The sequence below is a fragment of the Ischnura elegans genome, chromosome 4 (genome assembly GCF_921293095.1).
Source record: "Ischnura elegans chromosome 4, ioIscEleg1.1, whole genome shotgun sequence".
Classification (NCBI taxonomy): domain Eukaryota; kingdom Metazoa; phylum Arthropoda; class Insecta; order Odonata; family Coenagrionidae; genus Ischnura; species Ischnura elegans.
The window spans coordinates 57007993-57034190 of record NC_060249.1 but is presented as its reverse complement, the minus strand read 5'-3'; the positions used below and the strand labels follow the sequence as shown (position 1 = coordinate 57034190).

The following is a 26198-nucleotide window of genomic DNA, read 5'->3' as shown; positions in this document are numbered from 1 at the left end:
GTTTACGATTAAGATAACGACCTGAAAAGGTGGAAACCGGTTGGGTTTTTAATGCATACTGTGTGGAATACAACAAATTTTATTTTTGTGTCCATAATATACATAATTATTAATTAAAATACTCATGCAGACGATAAATAAGTTTAACCTATTTGGCCTGTGTGTCAGCGCTTGGCGATGCATTTTTGTCAAAGGCTCTGTGATTGGTCGGTTTCATACAATTGGATGAAAATTTAGAACCTGTCCTATCCATTTGTACAAATCGGTGATTTGTACAAATGGATTACGGATTACAATCGGTAATCGGTGATTTGTACAAATGATAGGACCAAAAGCCAGTTGGACAAAATTTTGACCGTGGGACAGGGTGCGCGTCAGTTGCATCAAATTTTGATGCAAATATTTTGACGCAAATTTGACCGTGGGACATCGGCTTACGAACATTTTATTTTAGTCAGCCATTTGTGATGATGAATCGCGAAATTTCCTACTTCGTATGACCGAAGAAGACTCATTCCATTACAATATGCTGCTAAATTAAAATATTAACACGGCTGAACAAAAGGCATTAATATACGAAATGCCATATTTAAGCGGGTAATGCGTGTGCTGAAGTAAGAAACTGAGGTTATAGGTCAATAGACGGAAGTTATGGTGGCAGAGAGCGAAAAACAACCTTTCCAAAAAAAATTTAGGGTGGAATCATCGAATGAGTCAGAGGTAATCGTGACGTTATCATACCAAAAAGTTTTTTTAAATCTTTATTTGGAAATAAATAAATGACGATTGGTTACTGGTAGAGCGAAGACTAGTGGAGAGATACAGTCTTCATCTTCAGTTCATTCATCTTCTCTCCAGCTCAAGGACAAACTTTAATTTAAGCTGTTCAAATATTTGCCCTATACGGCATTGAAAGTCTGTAAAACTGGTGTAATGTCTGGTTTTTCCCTTAGTGGCGAAAGTGTCTCGGGTTTCACACCGGGAAAGATTTTCTAAGGAAGGAGATATGAAAAATCTGTCATTATGTACAACTCTAACCGAGTATTATTCCGAGAAAGAAAGATCAGCACCATCTCACTTATGATTCCTCGAGAGGAAAGCACGTAGAGGGATATAGCGTCAAAAATTAAAGCTGCTCCATGAGGAAGTTCATGTTAATTGTTCCTAAGTAAGTCTCAGGTGACGAAATTATGCACACATAATGAGTTTATGAATGCCTTTTGGAGCGCATCTTATTGACGCTATACACTCAAGTGTGTGGACTGAGATAAAAGCGCAGAGGTCTGCCAGAGCTCCCATTTCCCTCCACCTCTATCTTGCTCCTATTGCACACCTATTCTCAAATGTCGCAATTGATCTTGAGTGCAGAGCGTCGGCCAGATGACTGACACACCAACTCTCGAACGCGGAGTAGGAAATCTAAGAACGCATTGTGAATGTGAACGAAAGACCTGCATTCCCACGAACGACATTCTCCTAACCTCCTTCTTCGTACCATTCGTAGATTAGAATTCTAAAAATATACGGATTGCGATCTTTAAAATCTTAGCCATAAATGAAATAACTCCAATTTGTGTTGGAACGGATAAGAAACATTCTTAACCTTGGTTAATCTAATGGATAAGCGATTAAAATACTCGACATACACAGCTATGATTAACAGCTTCACAAGATAATTTTTAAATCATATAGAACTGCAATGGCTCGTTACTTTGGCAGAATATATTTCAATTCATAATGTCTCGAGTTTTTGGATGGTCTATCTCTAATATGTCCGAGGTAATCGGTAAGCTTTCGTGACGATATTATACCACTATCCTACCAAAACGTTTTTAAAAATGTTTATTTGGAAATAAATAAATTACTATTGGTTATTGGTGGTGAGGTTAGACTAGTATTTAACAATACTGATGCAAATAAACATACAATATTTTTTTATCGCAATTCGTAATTCCCAATTAACGAGAGATGAAATACCATATTTAAAGAAAAATATTCAAGCATGAAATGAATCTATTAAATTTCTGTCCCGCATGCCAAAAAGATATGGAAGGCAAAGCCAGTTATGCCTTTCGTAGTCGAATGCCGCGATTGAATGCCGGAAGCGTTCTCCAGATTTAACTTTAACTCCACTTATAAATGATGAAAAATACTTCCTGCATTGGAACCTATAAGATAAGTAGGGCAATTGATAGTTTGAGTGGTTGTGTTCTTAACTAATAGAGTTCAGGACCTTTATCATCTGACGGATCTGTCATAAATGTAATTTTTCCGGGATGATATTTGGCCTAAGTCATGTGATTAATACCAAAATCGAATGCTCCGCTTGCCAGTTAACCCTATTAAGATCTAAATGTATGATATAGGCACAATCAAAGAATGAAGTTTATTTTAAGCCTACCGGGAGAAGGCTGTAAAATGCACATGAATTGCCACAAGAAAATTTTCTCCTGATCCGGGAATCAAACCAAAGACCGCGAAACAGCACATACCACTACGCTACCTCAACTACGCAGATTCTGTCATTCGCAGGGCATTAAATAGTGCAATATATGTTGATTATTAAGAGAACGCGTCACTTACTCTCGAACGGTCGTATTTTGTCTTTCTTGTGAGGTATAACTCGCTAAAAATTTGAATCATCATTTTGGAAATGCTGAGGTACATAGCGTAACATTTTATCTACATTTTCCCGTATGTATAACATAAAAAATTAGCACCCAAGAAAAAAACGAGGCAACATTTTTTAATTCAAAATGCTGGCAAACCTTAATATAGGTCTACTCTACATTCTCTCAAAATTTCAAGACGATATCCTTAGTTTTAAACGATATATATATCACGAAGAAAAGCAGGCCGAGCGGAAGTGATGCGTCCCTGCGTCGTCAAAAGGGGTTGGATTTTGGGAGAAGATTAAAGGAAAGAGGCATCAACGCGATAAGCACGACTTAAAGCATTATTATTATAGTATTCTACCGATTAAGGTAGGTTTCCATGGAGTACTAAAGAGGTGATCTGGGAGCCTCCCTTTCCTTCCAGCACTGCCTTCTTTAGTTCACTGTAAGGCCCACTCTCTTTCAATCTATCTAAAAATCCTATTCTTTTCCTTCCCCTCCCTCGTTTCCCCAACATTCTACCCTCCAACACCATTTTCAACATCCCCTCACCGCTAAGCACTAACTCCATCCAAACCTTCTGTCTCCTGCGTATCTCATCTAAAAGCTTTCTCTCCTCGCCAACCATATCCAGCACTTCGTCGTTCCTTTTCCTCTCCGTCCATTTCACCCTCTCCATTCTTCTCCATACCCACATCTCGAACGCCTCCAATCTTCTCTCGTCTTCTTTCCTCAGAGTCCACGTTTCCGCACCGTAGAGAGCTACACTCCAAACCAAACTCTTCACTAACCTTTTCTTTAAACTCTTACACAACGATCCTCTCAGAAGCTCCTTCCTGCTCATGAACGCCTCCTTCGCTAATGCTATTCTCTTCCTGATGTCCTTACTACTGTATCCGTTTTCCTCTAACGTACAGCCTAAATAGTTGAATTGCTCAACCTGCTCAAGTTTTTCACCACCCACCTTTATCTTGAGTCTCACATTCCTCGCTCGTGATGCTTTACAAAACCGCATTACCTTAGTTTTCTTGTGATTAATCCTCATCCCAAACTCCTCGCAACGTTCGTATAACGCATCCACTAGGGCCTGAAGCCCCCTTGCTGACTGACTGATCAACGCCTGGTCATCCGCGAATCTCACTGATTTGAACATCATTCCTCCCACTTTTATCCCAGCTTCTAACTCATCCCACGCTTCCCTTACCATCTCTTCAGCATACACGTTAAAGAGCAGTGGCGATAGAGGACAGCCTTGCCTCACACCTCGGCCAATGCTTGCCCACCCAGATTCTCCGTCCGCTATCCTCACTTGCGCAGTCTGGGCCATATACAGATTACAAATCAGTCGTCTATCCCTCCAGTCTACACCTATTCTCTTGAGAATATCCATTAACTTTACCCAGTTCACCCTATCAAACGCTTTTTCAAAATCCACGAAACACACATATACGTCCTGCTCATATTCTAGGTTCCTCTCCACGAGGGCCCTCATTATTGCTATTGCATCACGAGTTGACTTCCCTTTTCTGAAACCAAACTGATCTTCGCCCAATTACTCGTTTGCCCTCGCCTCCATTCGTCTGTTCAATATCCTCAGCACTACTTTAGCCGCATGGGATATTAGGCTGATAGTCCTATAATCTCCGCATTCCACAGCTTTCTTCTTTTTCGGAAGCGGAATTAAAACCGTCTTCACGAAATCCTCCGGCCAACATCCCTCCTCATAGATCTTGCGCACTAGTTCGAAAAACCTTTTCTTACCTTCCTTCCCTAGACTCTTCAGAAGCTCGCACGGGATGTTGTCCACGCCTACTGCTTTCCTAGCCTTCATATCACGGAGTGCTCTCTCTATTTCTGAATCTAATATCTCCGGCCCAAGATTATCCTCCTCCACTGCACTTTCCTCCTCTAGAGTCAATCTCTCTGGTCTGTTCGTTCCGTCATACAGGTCCTCCACGTATTCCTTCCACCTACCCTGTACCTCTTCTCGCTCGGTTAGCATCCTCCCATCTTTAGCCTTAATTTTAGACATGGCTTGTCCTCTTTTGCCGCCCGATAGCGACTTAACTTTGGCGTACAACGCGCCTACTTCTCCATCCTTCTGGCACTTTTCCATTTCCTCGCACTGTCTTTTCCACCAAGCCTCCCTTGCCCTCTTAGTTTCACGTCGTAATCGATTATTCAATTCCCTATACATTCTTTTGCCCTGTTCTGTGTCCACGTTCTTCCACTTCCTCCTCTCCTCCATTTCATTTACCATTGCCTCAGTTATCCACGGCTTCTTTATCCTTCTACTGTCAACGTAACCAATTGATTTCTCCGCCGCTTTGACTATTCCCGTTTTTAAATTATCCCATCTTTCCTCTACCGTCTTGGTACTTTCAATCTCCCGTATACTAATGTCCACTAGCTCCTGATATTCTCTCCTCATACTCCCCTTCAGGGCTTCTACGTTCCATTTCTTCGCCTTCCTAACTTTCATAAGTCTTTTGAATCTTACGTTGCATTTCATGAGCACTAGATTGTGGTCCGAATCCGCATCCGCTGCAGGGAAGCTGCGCGAGTTTTTCACACTGTTCCTGAACCTCTGTCTTACCATAATGTAGTCTATTTGATATCTCCCCGCATCCCCTGGACTTTTCCACGTGTACCTTCGCCCTTTATGATGATTGAACCACGTGTTTGTGATGAATAATTTGTTTCTCCTACAAAATTCTGCTGCTTTCTCTCCCCTGTCGTTCCGTATTCCTAGACCAAAATCTCCTATTTCGTTTCCATCCCTCCCTTCCCCGACTGAGGCGTTCCAGTCCCCCATCACTACCAGATTTTTCTTACCCGGTGTGTCTCTAATTATTTCCTCGAGCTGTTCATACACCTCGTCTAATTCTTCCTCCCTATGATTGCTAGTGGGCATGTAAACCTGTACCACCACAAGGTTGGTGGGCCGCGCCTCAATTTCTACCACCAGAATCCTATCGCTTACCTGGTCTATACCTACCACACGCTTACCCATCTTCCCGTTTAATACTAAAGCTACCCCTCGCTGGCTTTCTTCCCCTCCACTATATATAACCCTATACCCATCACTCCAATAGTCCCCCCCATCCCTCCACCTCACCTCGCATAATCCTAAGATATCTATCCTCCCTTTATCCATTTCCCTTTTGATATTTTCTAACTTTCCCGCCCTCATCATAGTCCTCACATTCCACGTCCCCACATTTATAGCAGACTTCTTCTTCTCCATCTTCTTGGTCTTCTTTTCTTCTTTCTTCATTGCTGCTGCCACTGATGTTGATGATGATAAGTCTCTGCAAGGATTTCGCATGTTGACGACCCCGAGGACCTTGCCGACCTCGCTGCCGTGCCCGACACCCGCCCTTTGCGGACGGGTCCCGGGCGATGAGATTCCGAGGCTCATTTGGTTGTACTCCATGTGTTCAGGGAAGAGATAATTGGTAGGGTTTCCCACTTCCATTCCAACAGTGTTTTTCACGTGACACCATCACGTGGACTACCTTTCGTCTGGCTCCTACCCTTCGACCTATCTGGCATGGGTGGCCCTACCGGGAATAATTTAGAATTAATCCCGCCAGTGCAGCTCAAGGGGTCATAGGAGCGCGCAAGCCTTTCCACCGCGACAAGGTTGTAGCGCAAGGGAAAGGACTTAAAGCATAGGTTGTGAAATTTTGGAATGGAAGACGTCGGACATTCATAGAAAGGACTCTTACTACCACAGGCAAAACCTGAGATAAAGTGTTTTTACAGAAAGGGAAGACCGCTCCATAGAATTAATGTTCCGGAGATATGTCTATAGGTGGATAGGATCATACAAATTTTACCAATTTGGAAAGCTATCAAAAAATCAACCGATTAGAGTTTAAGTTAATTTTGGAACAAAAGTAACAAGTTTAAGTAAAATGCTTCTTTTCTGAACTGAAAAAGGAACTGATTAAAGGTAAAATGAACAAAATAACTTTTACTTGTGAAGTTATTTTTTCAGTTTCTAAAAAAAATAATCATAAAGTAACCTTTCAAATTAATTTTTTCACAATTAAGGTAAAATAAATGCAAACCTCGATTCGAAGAATAGTTTATTTAACTCTAACTGCTTTAACTTAAAAAGTGATGAAACTCGTGTATTCTCGTCTGAGGGTGCACTTCGGAACTTGGGCGGACAAATCCACTCAGCCCCGTTTTTGTTTGGATGCATTCGTCTGAGTCTTCTCATTGTATTCTAGCACAGCTATCCTCATATAATGCATTATTAGATACCATTTTATTTTCCCTTTTGTAGGCTAGACAAGCTTTGTGAAAGCTAGCATTAAAAAATCTGAAAAGTTGAGATTCGAAAATTGAAGAATAAATTCGAAAAGATAGACATTCTCCAAAATTTACTGCATAAATTAACCCAAGTTAGTTAGGAACAGGTTAATTTAAAATTTTAACGAATAAAAGTTTAAAGTTCACTTTTATATCAAGTAGCGATTAAAATAAATAGTTCACATTTTTAACGAATAATTTCAATCGCTCATTGTTTCAATCGTTAATTCTAGCAGTGACTTCTCAAAACCGCGATGAAATCGACCTAAGTGATATCGTGGACCTTAATTAATCCATTCATAAGATTCATGGAAACAATACTCTGAATATCTGAAGCTAGAAAACTTAATATTCCAAACAGAAGGTGGTAACATATTAAAGCTCTTCAGCTGGATAGATTTTCACTTTGACCCTCTGATTGTCGCAGTAATCTTTTACAATCCAATGACTTTATCGAGGTTCGTATCACTACGATGGTGCCAACGAATTGAACTTCCATTCGTGAAAACAGTGTCAGTAAGGTCATGGGCGTACCCAGCGGGAGGCAGCTACCCCTTAATGTCCCCCCCCCCCCCCCCCGGAAGCAAAAATAAATTTAATTCTAAAGGAAAATTTTGTACAAATTTTCTTTTGAAGAGAAATGACATTAGCATAAGAAATGGAACTAAAAATAAAAATAATTATTTTTTCAAGGAAATAATTTATAAACTGATAAATCACAGTCATAATTTTCTCCAAATTTTTGTTTCATTACCCTTTCCTCTGCTAAAATGTCACAACTTTAACGACCACGGCTTGTTTCCCCCCCTCCCCCTAGTTTTAATCCTGGGTACGCCCATGGGTAAGATGTATCCACCGTTTACTATGTGAACTAGGAAAAGACCGACCTTGTTATTGCTGAGATGTACATGCTGTTCGTTTGTTATTAGCCAGTTAATTACTCGCTCTTTTATTAGCATCAAACGACACTGCGTCCGAACCTCTTTGATCATGAAAACTCTTCTCGCATGCCACTCTCGAAGTCTCCAGTTGGTTTTCAAGAAGTTGCTGAGGTAAATAACGGTTACTTGTGCGTTATGGTTTAAGTTTGGCAGTCTAAAATAGCTTCTTCGATTGACACTAAGAATACAATATTACACGAAAATGTATCTGTCCGATTCGTTACTACTGCTACCGCGTCCATATTTAAATAGATCCATTTCACCTAGCAGAGAATATTAAGTGGCTAGAAAAATATTTCACGAGAGTTTTAAGTTTCAATGATATGGCTTTGCTGTATGACAGTTAAAAATATGCAATTGACCTTGAGTTGCCGTAAAATTTTCATTCAAGTTTTTCCTATCTTCCCTGTTCTAATATTTTGGAATTGCGTGTTTAACAAAAAGGAGTTATGTAGGAAATTTACGCAAGATACCTTGAATAAACAGTTAGCTATTATAAGGGCACACTCTCGGTGACAGGGGTACTAACGCTCGAAAATTAACCGCAGCGATATATCCTGACTCAAAAGTATGCATACGAATATTCTTTACGGTAGATTGATATTCATGAATAAAGTGATGCATAATGTTTCGTAGAACATTAGGGGCCAACTTTTCCAGCAATTAAAAGATATTTTCTTTTATTATGCATGGGGTAAAAAAAAAACTTCAAGGAAGCATGTTGAGAAACAAAAAAGAAACTTATAACCGAAATTTCAGGCTTAACTGTGTGAAACCTTTCCACTATGGGAAATAAAAGAATAACATAACGAGAACAGTCCTCAGGTTTGAACCATAGAAATATATGGGTTTTCACGACCCGAGTTTTATAGCGTAGTTACTCCTGAAGATGCTATGAAACCTGGGTCGTGCGTATTTTTAAAATATACAAGGGAACCTAAAAAATGTTATTCTTTTGTTAAAAAAAAATTTGCAACGACTACTTTCGCCATGCCTCCAACATGATTCGGAAGCATTTTCAGTGGCGTGTGAAGGCAAAATACGTGCCATAGCAGCCTCGAATCTTTCTGTACTTAACCAAATCCAAATGTGTAAGGGATAATTTGTGCTCGAAGTTCTTAGTTTTGTAGTAAGTAGTCGTAGGTATGAATCTAAAGCCTGATTCACATGATCATTTTTCCCATCCCTTTCGAGGTACAGCTCCAATTATCGCGGAAAAATAACCGTTTCACGTGATCATTTTTCGCTATGGCTCCAGGGATGGGATATCCATCCCTTTTACCGTCTCTCCTGACGCCCCTTTTCCGTTATTGGAAACATCGCTGGCACCGTCCCTCAGCAAATCAGAACGCACGGCCGCAAACACGATTGCGTGATTACGTATTTCCGTCACTATCCGTATATTGGAAACCAGTTTCCGCAATCCCTCCAACTCAGCACAGCTATAGCGATCGCTCCAATGATGGCGGAAATAATGGCCGTTTCACGCGATCATATCCTTCGAGGGATATAAATCCCATCCCTTTTCCCATCACTCGGCACGTCCCTTTTTCCGTCGCTGGCCGCGTCCTTCAGGCAATCAGAAACGCATGATCGTGAAGGAGCGCAGCTAGGAATTAAGGCTGGGGGGGGGGGTTAGGTGCAACTAATACCGGGGTGTGTGGGGGTATGGTATACCCACCAGGATAATCGGTAGGTGCGATATTAATAAATTGCAGAATTTTAAGATAAATGGTTGAAAATGGTGAGTTTTACGGCTTTCTGAGGGATATTTCATTAATCCTTACACTATTCTATTAGTAATATCAGTAAAATTAATTAAAATGGATTAAACTTAAAAATTTCTCTGAGCTTTGGGGGGGGGGGGGAGAGGGATTTATCCCCCAAACCCCCGCCTCGCTGCGCCACTGATCGTGAATGCATAGGAATGACAACGAACACCACGCTTGGCTTTTAATTGAATTACAGTTGTAAATACGGAAAGTAAGGGAAAAAGCGATGGGAAAAAGGACGGAGGGAATGACGGTATGATTCAGAAAATGAAAGGTCGAGCGATCATTCTTTTGGTCCCTGAAAACCTATCTATTGAGCTATCATTCTGAGGGACGGAAAAATGATCGTGTGATCCGGCTTTAACATTCATAAATAAAGTGATGCATATTGCTTCATAGAAGGTTAGGCACCAATCCTCCCAGCAATTAACAGATATTTTCTTAGTGGGGCAAAAAAAATTCATGGAGCTATGTTGAAAAAACAGAAAAAAAATGTTCAATGTCAAGTTTAGCTGTGCCTCTAACACGTTTCGGATGCTTTTTTAAGGGCATATGAAGGTAAATGCGTGCCAGAGCAGCCTCGGGCTTTTCTGGAAATACCAAATCTAAATCTCAGTGGGATACTTCGCGCACGAATGAAGGGAGGAAATTCAATCCCTTCGAGTGCATACACTTAGTTGTGTAGTAAGTAGTTCGGTGGGTGTGTATGAATCTAAAAGTCTCCGTCGACGATTAATTTGCCATTACTGATGAATATGCTAGATTTTTTCCTTTCCCTTTGATGAGTCGCGCAACTCGTTAAATATTGACGCTTCGCATCGGTCCCATTTCATCATATTTACTCTTTTAATAGCTAGAGTCACTAAATAACCATTTTAGTGAACTTTAGAGTTAATTGGGCACTTTGGAGATGAAGATGGAGGAACTTTGATGTCATGTAATTAATAAAAAAATATTTTTTCTGATATTTCGCAACGTATATCAAACATTTATTGGCTGCAATCGAAGAAAAGAAGCGAAACACCAATCATGCATCTTATCCACTCAGCGAAATCAATTCATCGATTAAAACGTTGGATACCCATCTCTCAAAGATTTTGTCGTGTAGGTACTTACACCCATCGAACGTGCACTATACTTGAGGCAACAATGGTTGCAATAGCCTAAAAAACGATTCCGGTCAAGCAAAACTTCATTCATTGGTATTTATGACTGCGGTAAAAATTTCAGCAATGATATATATCCAATTATAGAGGCTTCCATATTTTAAATTGCCTTCATATGACTCTCCTAAATATAGAGCTCTTTCATTTTAAGACAAGCACTGAAAGAAAATTACAAATGCTGCCTCAAGATGACATCGCCGCGAATATCACACTATTTTGAAAATATTATCATGTAACTACGTATGACGATGGAAAACATTTTATAATAGAAAATAATGGACACATTCAGTCCGGAAGTTTGGAACTACTATGTGACCTCCAAAAACCTGGCGATTTTTTATAATGACCAAAAGCAACAATGCAGCGCAATTCATCAACCGTTTTGACAGCTGAAAGGTGGAATTGTTCCACGCGACGCTGAGTTGTGCTCTTCGTTGTCTTGAAAAGAATGAACGTTGACTATGAGGATAAAATTGTTTCCGCCACTAGACAAGACATCAAGTAAAATGCGTTATTACCCCTTCCCAAAAAATTTTTTTGATAACTACGTGCATAGATGAATAACAAGGCACTCAAGTCACTCAACCAAAATAATTAGTATAAACTTAAAATTAGTAAAGACAAAAAATGCCATGAAGATGGTGTAAGGATTCAAGTATGGTAATATCCACAACGTACATTGGTTTATTCCAATCTGGCGTCTAAGTCACCATTGTTTTCTGAGAGAATATCTATTGCGGATTCAAGAAACAACCATGGACAATACTCTTAAAAATGAATGACTGTATTAATTCATATAGGTAATTTATAGGTCCCATGTTATTCAAATAAAATCATCTGCTGAGGTTGGTGGATTAATGAGAAATATTTCTTTCACCAGATACTTACGAGAGTCGTTTGGATGTGTCCGCTAATAAAACCAATGATTGGAAGCATTGTAATTCCAAGGGACGCAGGTTCGATTTCAATTTTTAATCATAATTTAAATATATGTATCTTTAGTTATCTGATTTTATTTCCAAGACTTGAGGAATATGGGACTTTATGGATGCCATGGTAATATCTCAAATCCGCAATTTTCTCGTCGTATTAATAAGATTCCTTCATCCCGAATTTCAACCTATGTGTTGTGGACAGAATAATGTTCTCAATACTTTCAAAAGCATACGAAATCCTTATACGAGTATTTTGATATCGTGAAGAAGAGAGCTAAAATGTGGAAAAGAAACAATATTTTCGTTGGTTTCAGTCTTTTTGCGGTAGAAGCAAATGAGTTTCTCTGCAAAATGGAATGGATGACGACAACCTCGGAAAAACGTATGCACTTGAAGCGATTGAATTTCCTCGCTTTAATCGATATCAGCATATTTTAGATAAAAAGAAGACCTAAACTACGGGATTCCTCTATATCGTCTAGGCTCATCTGATTTTGTCCCATTTCAGACCAGCAGTGTTAGCAAGTGGTAAGTTATTCAATATATAAGTAAGCTATCCAATATATATCCTAATATTACGAGACTTAAAAATTGTTCGTAATGGTAATCCATTGAAAGTTTTAGCAATGTCACTAACCGTTGCTTTTCATAGAATACTTAACCTGGCATCACCTCAACCGTGAGGTCGCCAACTCCATTCCCGCTGTGGGTACAATTTCTGCCATGGTCTCACGACTTCATTAGCTGCCAATCGTACAGCAGCCGGCAGACTACCCCCATGCGCAGGTTAAAATAGCGGACGCTGTGCCGGGCATAGCAAATGGTGTACTTCCCGAGCCATGGGTTTAATCAGAGCTGCTATTATACGGCAGCAACGCGGCTGGTTGCGTGTTCTGGTAGTAGATACGGCTAATTTCTGAGTGGTGGGATTCGTATACATGGGTTGATTCCGGCCCAATGTTTGTTTGTCCTTGCATCGCATCCACCCTTGTGCGTCTTGCGTCACCCCATGACGAGTGGAGTAAGGAATGGGAGACTGGCATGAGGAATATCCTTGAACTAGCTCAACTCTCGAAATCTTAAAACGACCTCGGTGCGAGGAGCGAATGGGGAACATGCACAATTTTTTTAAAGTACTGGAATAAGAAGACCTCAAATGTACTCGTCGAAAATTTCGCGCATGAATAATGCTTTTTAGCAGAGTTATGAGTCTTTAAAAATTGATCTTCATCGGCTGATTGAAAACACGACGTCATCGGAGCGTGACGTCACGGAACGGCATCCACTGATGACAGACTGAGGAAGTGGATAGAAAATCGATCTACGAGGGCTCAAATGCAAATTTGGCGATAATAATTGCAATTTTTACTTCAAATATCTTGCATTCAAGCCTCTAACACTCTACTCTCTTAGCGAAGTGAATGGTGTTCCGTGCGATGACGTCAGAAGGCGTTTCAGATCACGTGACTTCAAGCGATATTCGAGCATTTTTAATTAGCATTTATTGACGTTTGTGGAGTACCAGGAGAGTTTTGGCTTATATATTTGGACTCGTGAGAAAATTTTCTATTCAATGAGACTAACTAGGATGATGAACAAATTCCATGCATGTTCCCCATTATGTGCCATTTTCATGAAATTTTCAAAATGTAATCTTCTAATTGCACTTTAGCAACTGACGCTCACAATAATGGGCTCTCCAAACGATTGAAATTATTGTGTTATTCTCCAGGGAAATAGCACTTTAAAAATCATGTTTATCCAAAGGCTTTAAAGACCTAGTTACACGGTGCACTAGTATGTACGAGTTAATGTCTGTTTGCGTGAATGACTTTTGTGGACCGGAACGGAACATGTACGAATGCATGAACCAAATTAGAACAGGTTCTATTTTTCGTTCATTCATTCGCACAAGTTGGGTGGTTACACGGTGCATTTTCGTGTTCATTCACGCGTTCATACATTTAGTCATTAATTTTACGTGTTAATGTATCGTGTAACCAGGCCTTTATTGTGGTATTTTTATAATGTATTAAAATAAATATTTCCAGAATATACATGCAACGTTGATAAAAAAAAGAGATAATAATGTTCACTGTGTCATATAATGAAAATATGAATTTAAAATCCGTATTTTTAGAGGCTCTTATGGTACTATCTGTCTGAACTAGAAAAAAAATTGATAACTGCCAGAATATACAGGTAATTCACGTAGACAAAAAACTGATTGATGGTCGTTATGTCATAACAATCATGATAAAAATAAAATGTAGGCCGTAGCGCCTGACTACATGCACGTTGATGTGTCTGATGAATTTTCTGGGGATGCATTTCAAGACTTGTGTATTTTGTGTTGCCAATGTATTATATAAAGTTGAGGAGGGGATTTTTGAAAGGAATGGAGGGAGACTCCTTTGGAAAGTACTTCCATTGTTCTAATTAAGCGAACAAGAATAGTTGAAATACGATCACACGTGAGCGACGTTACAATGCAATGTTCTATGCTCACTACACTATGCTCTGCATTATCATCAAATTATTGCTGTAACTGAAGTTAAATCGTTGCGGTTGCATGGAATTTACGCAACGATCGCCTAAAATAATAGGAAAAAGTATGAATTGAAAATTAAAAAGAATTGTATTACCCATATCTCTGCGCCATATTTTGACTTTTGAACTTCAATGTCGATGATGATAAAAAATGAAAACTATTAAAAAATGCAGGAAAAGTATTTTTTTTCGAATCCTGCAGTCGCGAACCTTCCATCTTTCATAGAACGGAAGTTTCAATGTGAAATGAAGCCCATGATGGGTAGTACTTTGTGACTGCGACAGATTTTGTGAATTTTACTAAAAAGCAATGCTTAATCGCGATATTTCAAATCAATAGAAAATTGAAAAAAAAATCAATGGTAAATTGGGATTTTTTGCATTATAGTAAAATTCTAACTTCAAAAAACTTTATCATAATAATCACCACATTTAGATATCCTAGACCGAGGATTTGTCCTTTATTATGTGTTGGCGAACAAGAGAGCAAGTTGAAGAAGCAAGAGTGAAATTGACTTCGAAGTAATTATTGAAATCTCTTCTGAGTGTCGCATTTTTGTCGAATCTTCGGAAATATCGCAGAAATCTAAAATGATTTTTTCATTATACTGACGTTGTAAAAAACTTCCCCGGCAAAAAAGGTACTCAGTAAGAAACCGGAGAACTGTGGAACTAGGAAAATTACCAGAAAAAGGGAAATCTACCAAGTCTAGCGCTGCAAATAAGTGGATAAAGCAGTGATGACTTCTCAATAAAAATGATACTTATAAGGATTGAGGAAAAATACCCTGAATGGACCGAACATAAAATAGTAAGAGTAATTTTAATAAGATTAAGAATTGAAGTGGAAAATGTGTTGATACTGTAACTGTTAAAATTAGACCGCTATTGACAGTTGCAGCTTGGCAAATATTCAGATACATTGTAGCAATCCGAATTTTCCCCACGTTTTCTCACTAGCATTATGACATGCATTGGCTAGCGTTGAAGCTGCTTCACATGATATTGAAGCCATACATACAAACAGAACATGTGCCTCTTGGGTGCTTATACAATAGCTTATTTTCACGAGATGTTTAACCAACAAAGCTATTACTTCCGAAGAATTCATCCAATCCATGATTCTTGAGAACCCCATCATGTCATGGATAACAATGTTTTTGAATACCCAAAAATATGGAAAAATAATGGAATTATGGAATTCGCGGGAATCTGTACTGAATGATTTCCAAGCAGTGTCATATTAAGGCGGGCGGCGCGGGAGGCTCGACCGCTCCCCCTTCCCCGCAATTTCCGGAAAATCTGAATAGATAGTGATTTTCAAAATGGGTGTCCGATGAAAGTTTTAATCCACCAGTATTATTCTAAAAACAATGTTTGATGAATTGATTACCATCAAAAAGACATTTGTCTTCGCTAATCAGACCTAATCTTAAATTATGCTGACAGGAATTGCATACCACTAGGGGTAATGAGAGTAATAAACCCCCACCCTTCAAAACGACCTTCATCCACTCCTGTCTCCAGGAACAGATAAATTAATTTACACAATTTAAAAGAAATCAGTATGATAAAGAATGACAAATGTTGTGCCCAAGAAGTTGATTACTCTTGACGAATGGTTATCGAAGGCCACAGGTATCTTCACTACCCATATTAACCTTGCTGAAATTCTGAATTAGAGCACTCACCGCTGGCATTGAGAAAATAACCAGGAACGAGGCTTATTTTCGAGGCTGCCACGGGTATTTTGGCACGAATTTCCCGAGGTATTAGGACGAGTAATGAGATAAGACCTCTGCCGTATTTTCTGATAAATAAGTACGATTTACGAAAACATTCCCTTGTGTGAATTGTTCCCTCCTCACTACCATCAGGTTTGGAAATATTGTTAATGAATGAGAGCTATCTATAACATATGCGAAGTTTATAAATTTACAGCGAACAGCTTGCCAATTAGTATGCGTAAGAAGACGAGGGGACCGCCCCATTTTCAGATTAATAGAATGATTTCCTGTAAAATTCTCTTTAGGTTCTCCCTCACAACAGGCTTGAATGCAAATGCATTTCATGAATTAGGAACATCTCTAACATGCATGAGGCATATATCCATTGCAAGCAATTAGTCAGAGGTGGCGACGGGGTAACGTTCTCGCCTTCCAAACAAGAGGTCGCGGGTTCGAGTCCCGCCTGGGTAGGTCTCCCCGGTCCAGGGCATAGTTGTTTATGTACGTTTACATGTTACATTTGTTGAACACCCCGGTGTAAAATAGCCAATGAGAGCTGTATCCGGTGGTTGGAGAATAAAAATAAAAAAATATTTGCTTCGAGAGGTGCAGTGGAGATGTGCGGGTTACGAGAATTGATATATTGTCATCACACGCATCAGAAAACAAATCATTAAAGTCGAATATTTCATAATGGCGAAAGATAAATTCGTCATTAGGCATACATTAAGAAATGCAAATAAAACGAACAATGAAATGTCAGATGATAGATTTCCCCGGGATAGCGGTCTTCTGAGTAGATGTTTCGCGGGTTTTCCCCACAAGGGGGAAAAAAATTCAGGGGACTGAAGCCCGAAAAACCCCCCTGATTCATTGATAACCAAAACTCTCGGTCAAATATAAAAAGGTGGTGGGGCCAATTTATTATCGTGAAGAATATCACTGGTCCTCATTCGCTAAGCCAATCGGAGATATTAAACCCCTCTAGATAATTACAGGGACAAAATGTTCACTTAATGTCAATTACCTCCAGCAAGTTCATGGCGCATCTATTTCCTATGCCATTGAGGTGACTAGCTCCGTTTAATGTATAATTCATGTACATATATTTTCGCTTATTCAATTTTTTGTAACAGAGACGGAAATAGCTGTCGGCCAGACGCCATAAAGAGATGTAGTTTTATTTTTGTTGTTTGAGAAGAAATTGTTCTACATTTACGTATTTGCTGTTATTGGGAAACCCAGAGCATTAAAGACTTTTATTCATTCATTCAGCTGTAGTTTACATGAGCTTTTATTCAAAGATCGAAAGACGACAAGCTGATGGTTATTCATGAATTTCAAGGTTTGGGCTTGAAAAAAATAGACCTGCCATCAATTAGATAACGGTAGAATTTCAATGAGAGGGTGATAATTTTCTTATTCCATACTCCCTCGTTGCTTGTTATCGTGCCTGTTTGTCCATCGCATAACACGGGGAATGTGCCCTCATAAACATACGACGCTTTCCTAATCACGTGATGGAACAAATAAGTGAAGTTCCTTTGAAACAATAGTGGCCAGAACAGTTTTTTTGAAGTGGTTTAAAAAAAACTGTTCTGGCAAGTTCGCGCGTGCTCACCTAACTGTATTATCGTACATTCCTATTTTCTTATATTCAAATAATATGCTCACAGGTACTTGTGATATGTGCAAATTAACAAGTGAGTATTACCGGCGAGCACTATAAATTGAATTTGTCCGAATGCTCGCCAGCTAACTGGAATGGCAATGTTTTGGCCAGTAGTTCCATTCCAACTACGTTAGCAGTCGATATTTAGGTAATATACTAGCCTAAACTCCTTTATAACTATTATTATATAGTTTTCACGTAACCTTTATCACTTCAATCTTATCTCCTAATGCCAATGAATGTTAAAGTAGACTTGTTATCAGTCGTGAGTCTTAATAATACCGCACCTCAAAATGTACTCATCGTTAAGACAGGAAAATCGCAATCACGCATGTTACCAGATCCGTTCACTACTTATAACCGCACCAGCATTTACCGGGGACACTCTTAATAGAACTTTGTGATAAGTTAAAAGAATATTTTTTCTTAAGAAAGAAGTCCTGAGTTACGAACTCTAGTATTTCATACAGTGAGACGGTAAGCAAAACTTAGTAACATCCGTAGGCAGATTTAGCGGGGGGCCACCCCACCCCCTCACGTTCTTAAAAAATGGACAAATTTTTTTATACTGTTGCCATTACGTTCGTTTTGTTTTCTAAATTTCGGAGCCTCAGTCATTTAATACCATATTGACAACTTTCATGATAAAATAAACAGAACATTTCGTACCGAAATTATTGTACCTTGTTTTTAATCTCAAGTATGAGAAGATCGTTTGCCTGTCAGACCCTTGTGCCCCACCGCCCCAGAAAAAAATCCTTGACCCGCCCCTGGTAACATCACAAAGAGAAGTCAACAGAAAGTTTTAAGAAGATCAAATACCTCAATGGGCTACATCAAAAGACATCATGGCTTGATGAAGAATAAAATCAGTGGATAAGTGAAGTGAAGAACGTCAAAGGAAGGCCTCCGATGTAATACATAGACCCGGGAATGGAGGATGTATAACTTTGTTCGTGTGAAAAGATCAGCTGAGAGGAGATTTGAGTGGAGAGCTGCCGCAAACCAATTCCAGAATTAGTTACCAATGATGCTGATGAACATCACTGACAATGAGACATTTTCACCTCGAAAGCAGAGTGAGAGATTAAATAAATAGAGTTGTGATAATTTATGACTGGGGTAAACTGATTGTAATCAGCGAGAAAAGAATTATAGGGTAATGGTGGATACATATGGAAGTTTGCCTCCAAATATAATATTAACACAAAGATCAAGAACAAAAAACAAAATAATTATTAATTAGCGTAGAATTATATTAATAGATGGACTGAAATTAAGGATAGAAATGGCGCCAAAGGGGCTTGACACCATTAGCGACAACAATTCACCAGCTAAGCTTGTTTTAATCTCTTGACGTTATCAGTGCTAATGGAAGCAAAGTTCTTGCAGTAGGCACAACTTCGGTTGCGTCGCAGTCACAACCTTCCGCTGCAACATAAACAACCTTGCGGTGATTTAAATGCGCCTCATTCATCTTGCTTAACCAGGGGCAACCAAGCTTACTCCCGCGGTTGTTTCGATGGATTGATATAGAGTTGAATGGGGTCCTATTTTGCCACAATCGAAATCTAATAACCAAAGAACTCCGCGCAAACAAGACAAAGAATTGACAGCATTAACTGTCCACATAGGTCAATGGAAGCGGAATGCACAAACACACGACAACACGCTTGGCGTCTCCAGTTCACTGACACCACCGAGACGTCAACAACCGCAAATCCACATGGTCCGACCGAAACCAGTCTCTTCGGTATGTCGCACTCATCATCACGGCGGAGTGGCACTTACCTTTACCGCCGGCAGCGTGGCGACGTCCGTCGGCCGCCTCCGGAGTGCTCGCCCCCATAGCTGTCATCGGCGCCAGCCGTGGCGCCATTTCGAGCGGTCCGCGGGAACACGTCCGGCCATTGCTACCTCGATGGCCGGGCGGAGGGACGGTGTTGGGCTAACTCGACGAAACCCACGGTGCACTGGGTCAACCTCGTGCCGCGTGCGTCTCCGTCAGCTCTGCTCGAAATAATAGGAGGCGCTGGGCCTCCGTGGTGTGTGGCTCCGAGGGGAAAGTGGGAGAGAGAGGTGAGGGGGGGGGGGGGAACGCGACTCGGCCGTCTGCAATCTTGTTCCCGCGGACGAGGAGAGCGAATGGCGCGACGTCGACGTAGGCCAAGGCCCCCGAGCGGACGGACTGGCGGTGGGCGGGAAAAAAAGAGAGCTCTGGCGCCCTAATGATCGTAATAAGTTTTATTATTATGAGGACCTATATCGCCCGCTAAACCGTCGTGTTTTATTGTTCAATGACCAGGGCCGGATTTTGCAATGGGCTTCCGGCTTGAGCCTCAAGATCAAGAAGGGCATACATTCAAATTGTTGGTAAAATTAAAATTACACTTATAAAAACAGTGAATACTATAATTTATTTTTTATCAAGGTTAGTTCCAATCACAACATGTTTCATTTAACATATTCGTAGACATCAAAGTAATCATGCATTTATTATCTCTCTTGTCATTTACAAACTTAAAAATGGGAGGTAAAATGTTGTCCTAAGTGCCTGTCGTCATAAGTCTGGGGCCTGTTTTCATCTACATCCGGCCCTGTTCGTTGCAATTATATATGATTTTAAAACTAAAGCTAACATCAATACATTTTTATGGTATAACATTTGCCTGTATGTATCTGTTATTTATAGCAGCGTGCTCTGACTGACTGATTCTCTCACTCATAAACGCACATTCCAAACTACTGAAGGTACGCAACGAAAGATAAGCAACGAAATTTTCAAGATGCTTATATGTGTTGTGTCATAGATAAGCGAACTGTGAAAAGATATTCACGAAAAACAATTTTTGAGGTTGTTTTTACACCATTTGTGCTAAATGTTTTCGCACATTGGATGTCGCACTTTTTTTCTTTTGCTTTCTTTAAAATTATTTCAACTTGATATGCTGTATGTACATTTATATGATAAAAAGGATGAGGAAATGTAACATTTAATTATGTTATTAAATGTTATGGTAAGTTTTTTATTTATCTAGATAATATTTGTATTTTTAGATAAAATTTATCCTTTTTCATTTCAACTATAGAAATTAGCAGTCGTAAATAGGCGTAAATAAATATTCAAAATAGAAAATAAAAACAATTAAAAATTTAAAATAAAATTTATGCCTCCAATATTTTACTTTTAGTTTGTATGGCTAAAAGTCTTAAATAAAGAATTTAACATGAGAGGAAATACTGAGGCAAATGTTGTCAAGGTTTTACTTGTCCTGGAAATTTGAAGAGGATAGCCTGAGTATTAAACAAGTAATATGTCGTGAAAGAAGATTGGTCGAGCGTGAATGAATTTTTCTTGAAGTAAGCTACCGGTTGAGATAGGTTTACATGGAGCATTTGACAAATACCTTCCACATCACTACCTTTCACATCATACCAGCCCTTACTTTTCAGAATCGTGAGAAGTTTTTCTTCTAGTCTCAAAATAAGCGAAATGAAGTTTATATTGAGGCGATAAAATGTGGTTACTTTAAAGTGAAGGAATTTTTTGACTTAGGGCCTTAAGTAAAAATGGTCCGGAATTGTTTTTTTTTTATGAAAAAACACCTCTTCTTTGTAGTACATGTACTTTGTAGTAACCGATTTTTCTATTATTTTGGCGTTATGCATTTATGAGATATGGCCACAGGCGTGTGGTGTCCCTCTAAAATTCGCAAGAAGACCTATTCCCTTTCATATCGAGCCTATTCTCTTGCTTACCCAATAGGGTAGTTGCCTTCATCAAAGAAAACGAAAGACATTGATTACGATTCGTTAATCACCATTAGTGTATTCATCATATACAAATTATTTGGTTTTAGAAATACCGGTTTAGACGAATGGCAATGGTCCATTTTTATCCTCATTTGAAAAAGGCCAGATTGGCGCCCATGTGGTGCCACTACACGTGACGTCATAGGGACCTAGATACATATTATATGAGTGTTCAGGAGTTCCACATCGTCCGAGATTAACAATGCATGCATGAGGCACAGAGCTCAGGTAAACATGTCTTAATAATCACTTATTAAACCTGCCTAAGGTCGGAAAGTTTTCTTCGTTTGATAAGGTATTAATAATCCTTATTTAAGCCACCAGCTAGCAGGGTACTCTGCTACCTACTAGCATCCTGCGTCGTATCAGCGCTCAAAGCCTCGCCCCAAGGTCATCTCACTTGCGGCAGCGGGAACCAGGACGACGTCACACGGAGTTTTCCCATCATTCATACTTAGCCGTTGCGTTTTCGCGGGCTTGAAAATTTTCACTTTTCATTTAATCGCGAAAAATAAATATCGTCATTTAAAAATCTAAAAGCGTGAAATATGTACTCCAGGAGTAATAATCTTTCGATTTAGGGAATAAAAAAATAATAGGAAACCACCCTATTACCGAACATTTTTTCCTCAAACACGGCTTTAAATATTCCCTTCCCGCTTAGGGCTCACTAGCTTCTGTCTCCCACGAATCTTCCCTAAACGCTTCCTCTCCTCATCCATCACGTCTAAAGGCCTGTTTGCACGGTGCATTAGCTCGTGCACGTTAATGCCTAAATGCATGAACGCGAGAATGAACGTATAAATGCACCGTGTAACCACCCAATTTGTGCGAATGAATTAACAGAAAATAGAACATGTTCTCATTTCATTCGTGCATTCGTACATCTTCCGTTCCGGTCCACCAAAATCGTTCATGTAATCAGGCATTAACTCCTACGTGTTAAAAAATAGCGTAAACAGGCCTTAACACTCCCCCGTTCCTATTCCTCTTTGTCCTACTTCCTAATTCTCCTCTTTACCTATATCAGCATCGTCTACAGTCTTTTCTCGTCCTTCCTGTGCAAGGTTCTCGTTTCCGTACCGTAAAGAGTATAATCACAGAATAAAAAAACCTAATCTATTAGTGCTCTGTCTGAGACCGATGAGACCTTTACATACTGAAGAGTACTCTCCAAACTTCTCACGTTTTTCATCGAGTGCTTTGGGTAACGGTACCGTTTTTTTTTGCGCGGGGGTATTGAAATTTAGAAGATTGGGTGGGAGTGAGTTATTCTTGTCTAAACGATGAGTCAAAGCAGATCAATTGAAGAAAAAACAAAACGATGTTTGAAGCCACAGAATTTCATTCTCTTGTCACTAGTTTTCAGTTTAATAATAGTTGGTTAAATATACTGCCAAATGATCTTTAGCCAATGTTTCGCTTCATGATACGAGCAAGATCAGCTTCAGGTCAAGATGAGGAATCGGAGTCTCAAAAAAATTATTTATATCTAAAACCTTAAGCACACGATGCTCGCGTTAAAGAGCGAAGCGTTTCGTTGGCGAGAAAATGTTTTAAAAATTCATTTGATCAGCTATCAGTAACTGACAGCTTATTAGATAGTGGTCAAGAGGAACCTCAGAATTGCTTTAATTACTGCCCGAGGATGACGAGCATCGGTAGAAACTAGTTAGTAATATTAAAACAATAGGTGGATCCAGACATAGTTTTGCCTCAATTTTTCAGTCAGATCTTCCATCTGAAACGATTGAATTGGTTCAATGAACTTCGCAAGTAAGAATGATAGTACAGACGCGTAACCAGACGGTCTTTAATAGAAATACCTACGCTTGGAACGAATAAAATTCGAAATAAAGTTCTGGGACCGATTGAAGGAAGCATGAAGGGTCAATTGAGTAGCTTTTGTCACATAAATTACGTTTTCGCAACGATTTTAACCCACATTACCAGCTAACTTACGTTAGCCAACATGGTATACAATTATTAGGTGCCCTACATCTACATCATGCTGCCCGAAAGTCACTTCAGTAGACATCTAGCGGGATGTATTAGGATACAAGCCTTCACAGACTTGACAACACGATTTCCCCCGTGTATATTACTAGGAAAATATAAGTAACGCGTGGGTGGATTGATTTCAATATCTACGACCTTACATGTAGTGAAGACCTTTAATGACCGCGAGAAAAATTAATATCCGCACCGTTCCGCTACGTTCCGTAAAACATTGGTCTTATTTCATCCTCTCCGTTGTACCTGCGAAAAGATGGTTCTCAGATGATGATCTCCACATTGCTCTGTAAGGTATTAACTCATAATTGCTGCAGCAAGCTAAACCTGGCACGTAGCCTCTAAGTCTGCATTTATTCCAAACATAGTTCGATTAGAAACTGTGTGACGCTCAATGTTCGCCCGTAGCAATGTTTGACGAATAGCGCCGAATTTCATTCACTTCGACTTCAAATTCTTCTGCGCCAGTCACCGCTGACTGCTGTTACATCCCCAGTAAGACTATCCATACGCTTCGTCAGCGGCGAAGCCAGAAGGGGGCACAGGGGGCACGTGCCCCCCAATTAAATTAATTTTAACAGAAAAATATTAAACTATAGAACAAATTGATTCTACTCCGTAAACAGCTTCCCGACTCATCAATCATGTGATTTTAAGTGACAAAATAGAATACAATGTGATTTTTAGAGATATAAATGTTCACATTCTTTTTTCTAAAGGGGGGCTCCGCCCCTGGTCGTGAACCCCCTACACATCGTCCTGCCTAAGCCCCTACTCTACGTTTCCACGGCAGAATGAAACCCTAATCAGTGCCATCCGTCGTGAGAAGAGAGTAGTGGAAACGGGACATGAGGGATGTCTCGGGGACTCGAAACACAGAAAAAAGGAGCAATGTAAAAAAGAGGAAGAGAGATCTCTGGTGACTGCAGACGCGATGGTATTCGCCCTCTCTTTCTCACACTCTTGTTCATGCCATTCCCACCCCTCATCCTCTACCCCCTACCCCAATAGACCTCCCCTCCCTTCCCTTCTTGCCGGCAATCCCACTACTAAGTAGGCTATGTTGTCCCGCGGCGCGAACGGTCCGCGGAGGTCTTTCGCCTCATCTCTCAGCCAGCTCCACCACCTCCCCACGTCAACGTACTGAACTCAATACAATGAATTGAACATCCCCCCTCCCCAGGGAAAGAAGAAAAATCCTCATTTAGCCATCTTAGAAAGGACCTCCTAGTAGAGCAATACATTTACGAAGTGGAACGATAAATTACTGCGAAAGTGAATTTTCTCAGTGACTATTGAGGAGAATATGAATATAAATTATTTATAGATATCCTATTTAGTCTTCCTATACAGTAGTAGGACGCAGGAGAAAGTTTATACGGTTTGGATTTGTTAATATTTTTGCTTTATCCTATGGTTATTACGGAAAACAAATTGTTTGTGTGTTTGCTCAAAACAAAGTGTTTAAATTATTTATTAATAAAAATAAATAATAATATTCTTTTTCTGACCGTCGATAAACTCATTTTGTCCATATAGTTGACTAAAATAATTAATGTTATAATAATATATGTCATACGAAAAAAATGTGCACTCACGGTTGCATGACTAATTGTAAGAGCATCTTAAGGCAGATAGAGCACCCTCAAATGCACTCATATTGTTGCCGGACGATTAATCTCGAATTATACCGTTATTTACGCGACGGGAAACCTTTAAAAAATTTATAGGCACAATACAATGTATGGTGATATTGGGTTAGTTTTTGAGATGACCCAATCTGGAGAGGAAAAAAAGTCGAAAATATCGATGTCGCCCATCCGTCGTAAGGAAATTTCAATAAACGGATGAAAATGACATTTTAAAAATATCATTACATATTCATTTTTATTCCCGATAATCCCTCATTCTTCTTTCATAAAACCGACGATGAAATGTTCACTTTACAGCATATGGAAAAATTGGGGATTTTCGGGTGTGAGTTTGATAGATGTTCCACGTTTCATACATAGAAAATGCATGCAAATTTGAATTTTTCTCAGCTCATAGAATTTAAAGGGTATTATTGTCTGGACAAAGAATTACAGGGTACTTAAACGACAGTTTTGGCACTAAAATAAATTTCTCTTTTGGTTGAAATCCGCGTATGTTTCATCACTTTCACTGACGTTTCCCCCCTCGGGCTGGAGGCCTCTTCACTGCGCGTAGCAATGGTCCACGAAAGCTTCAATCGTTTAACTTTAAAAATTCAAAAGTACTCTCCTTAGGTCTAAATTTTCCGCATTTTCCTGTTTAAAATTCGTGGCAGTTGGCCATAATGGGAAGTTCTGGTCTGGCTCCAGCTAGATGATTCTTAAGTCTGCCGCTTGTTATCGCTCCGCGCGCATTAAAATTAAATTTCAAAATAGCCACTCGCGGCGCTACCAACCATCGAATTCCACTTTTCACGAGGAAGTACACGGCAGTGACGCGTAACTGAGCCATTAAATAATTTAAACCACGCATTTAACGCATGCGAGACGATTTTAAACTAAAAAAGACTACTTTCTAGACTAAAAAAGACTGAAGAGTACTTCACATTAACGGCTAAAGCCAATTTGAACGAGATACCGCTTCCCAGTGGCGGCGCCGAATAGAATGCACGCGAAACGGTGACGGATATAAAGCTTAT

The 26198-nt window shown here is 39.6% G+C and overlaps 1 protein-coding gene across 1 annotated transcript in view; it reads right to left on the bottom strand.

The window, feature by feature from the left end:
• The window catches only part of LOC124157545 (polyamine-transporting ATPase 13A3-like), a 63152-nt gene extending 43453 nt beyond the window's left edge, over positions 1–19699 (bottom strand). The window contains exon 1 of the mRNA XM_046532368.1: positions 19493–19699. Coding sequence (XP_046388324.1) covers positions 19493–19580 — 88 coding nt within the window. The 5' untranslated portion in view covers positions 19581–19699. The remainder of the gene's footprint in view (positions 1–19492) is intronic.
• Between the last annotated feature and the right edge of the window lie 6499 nt (positions 19700–26198).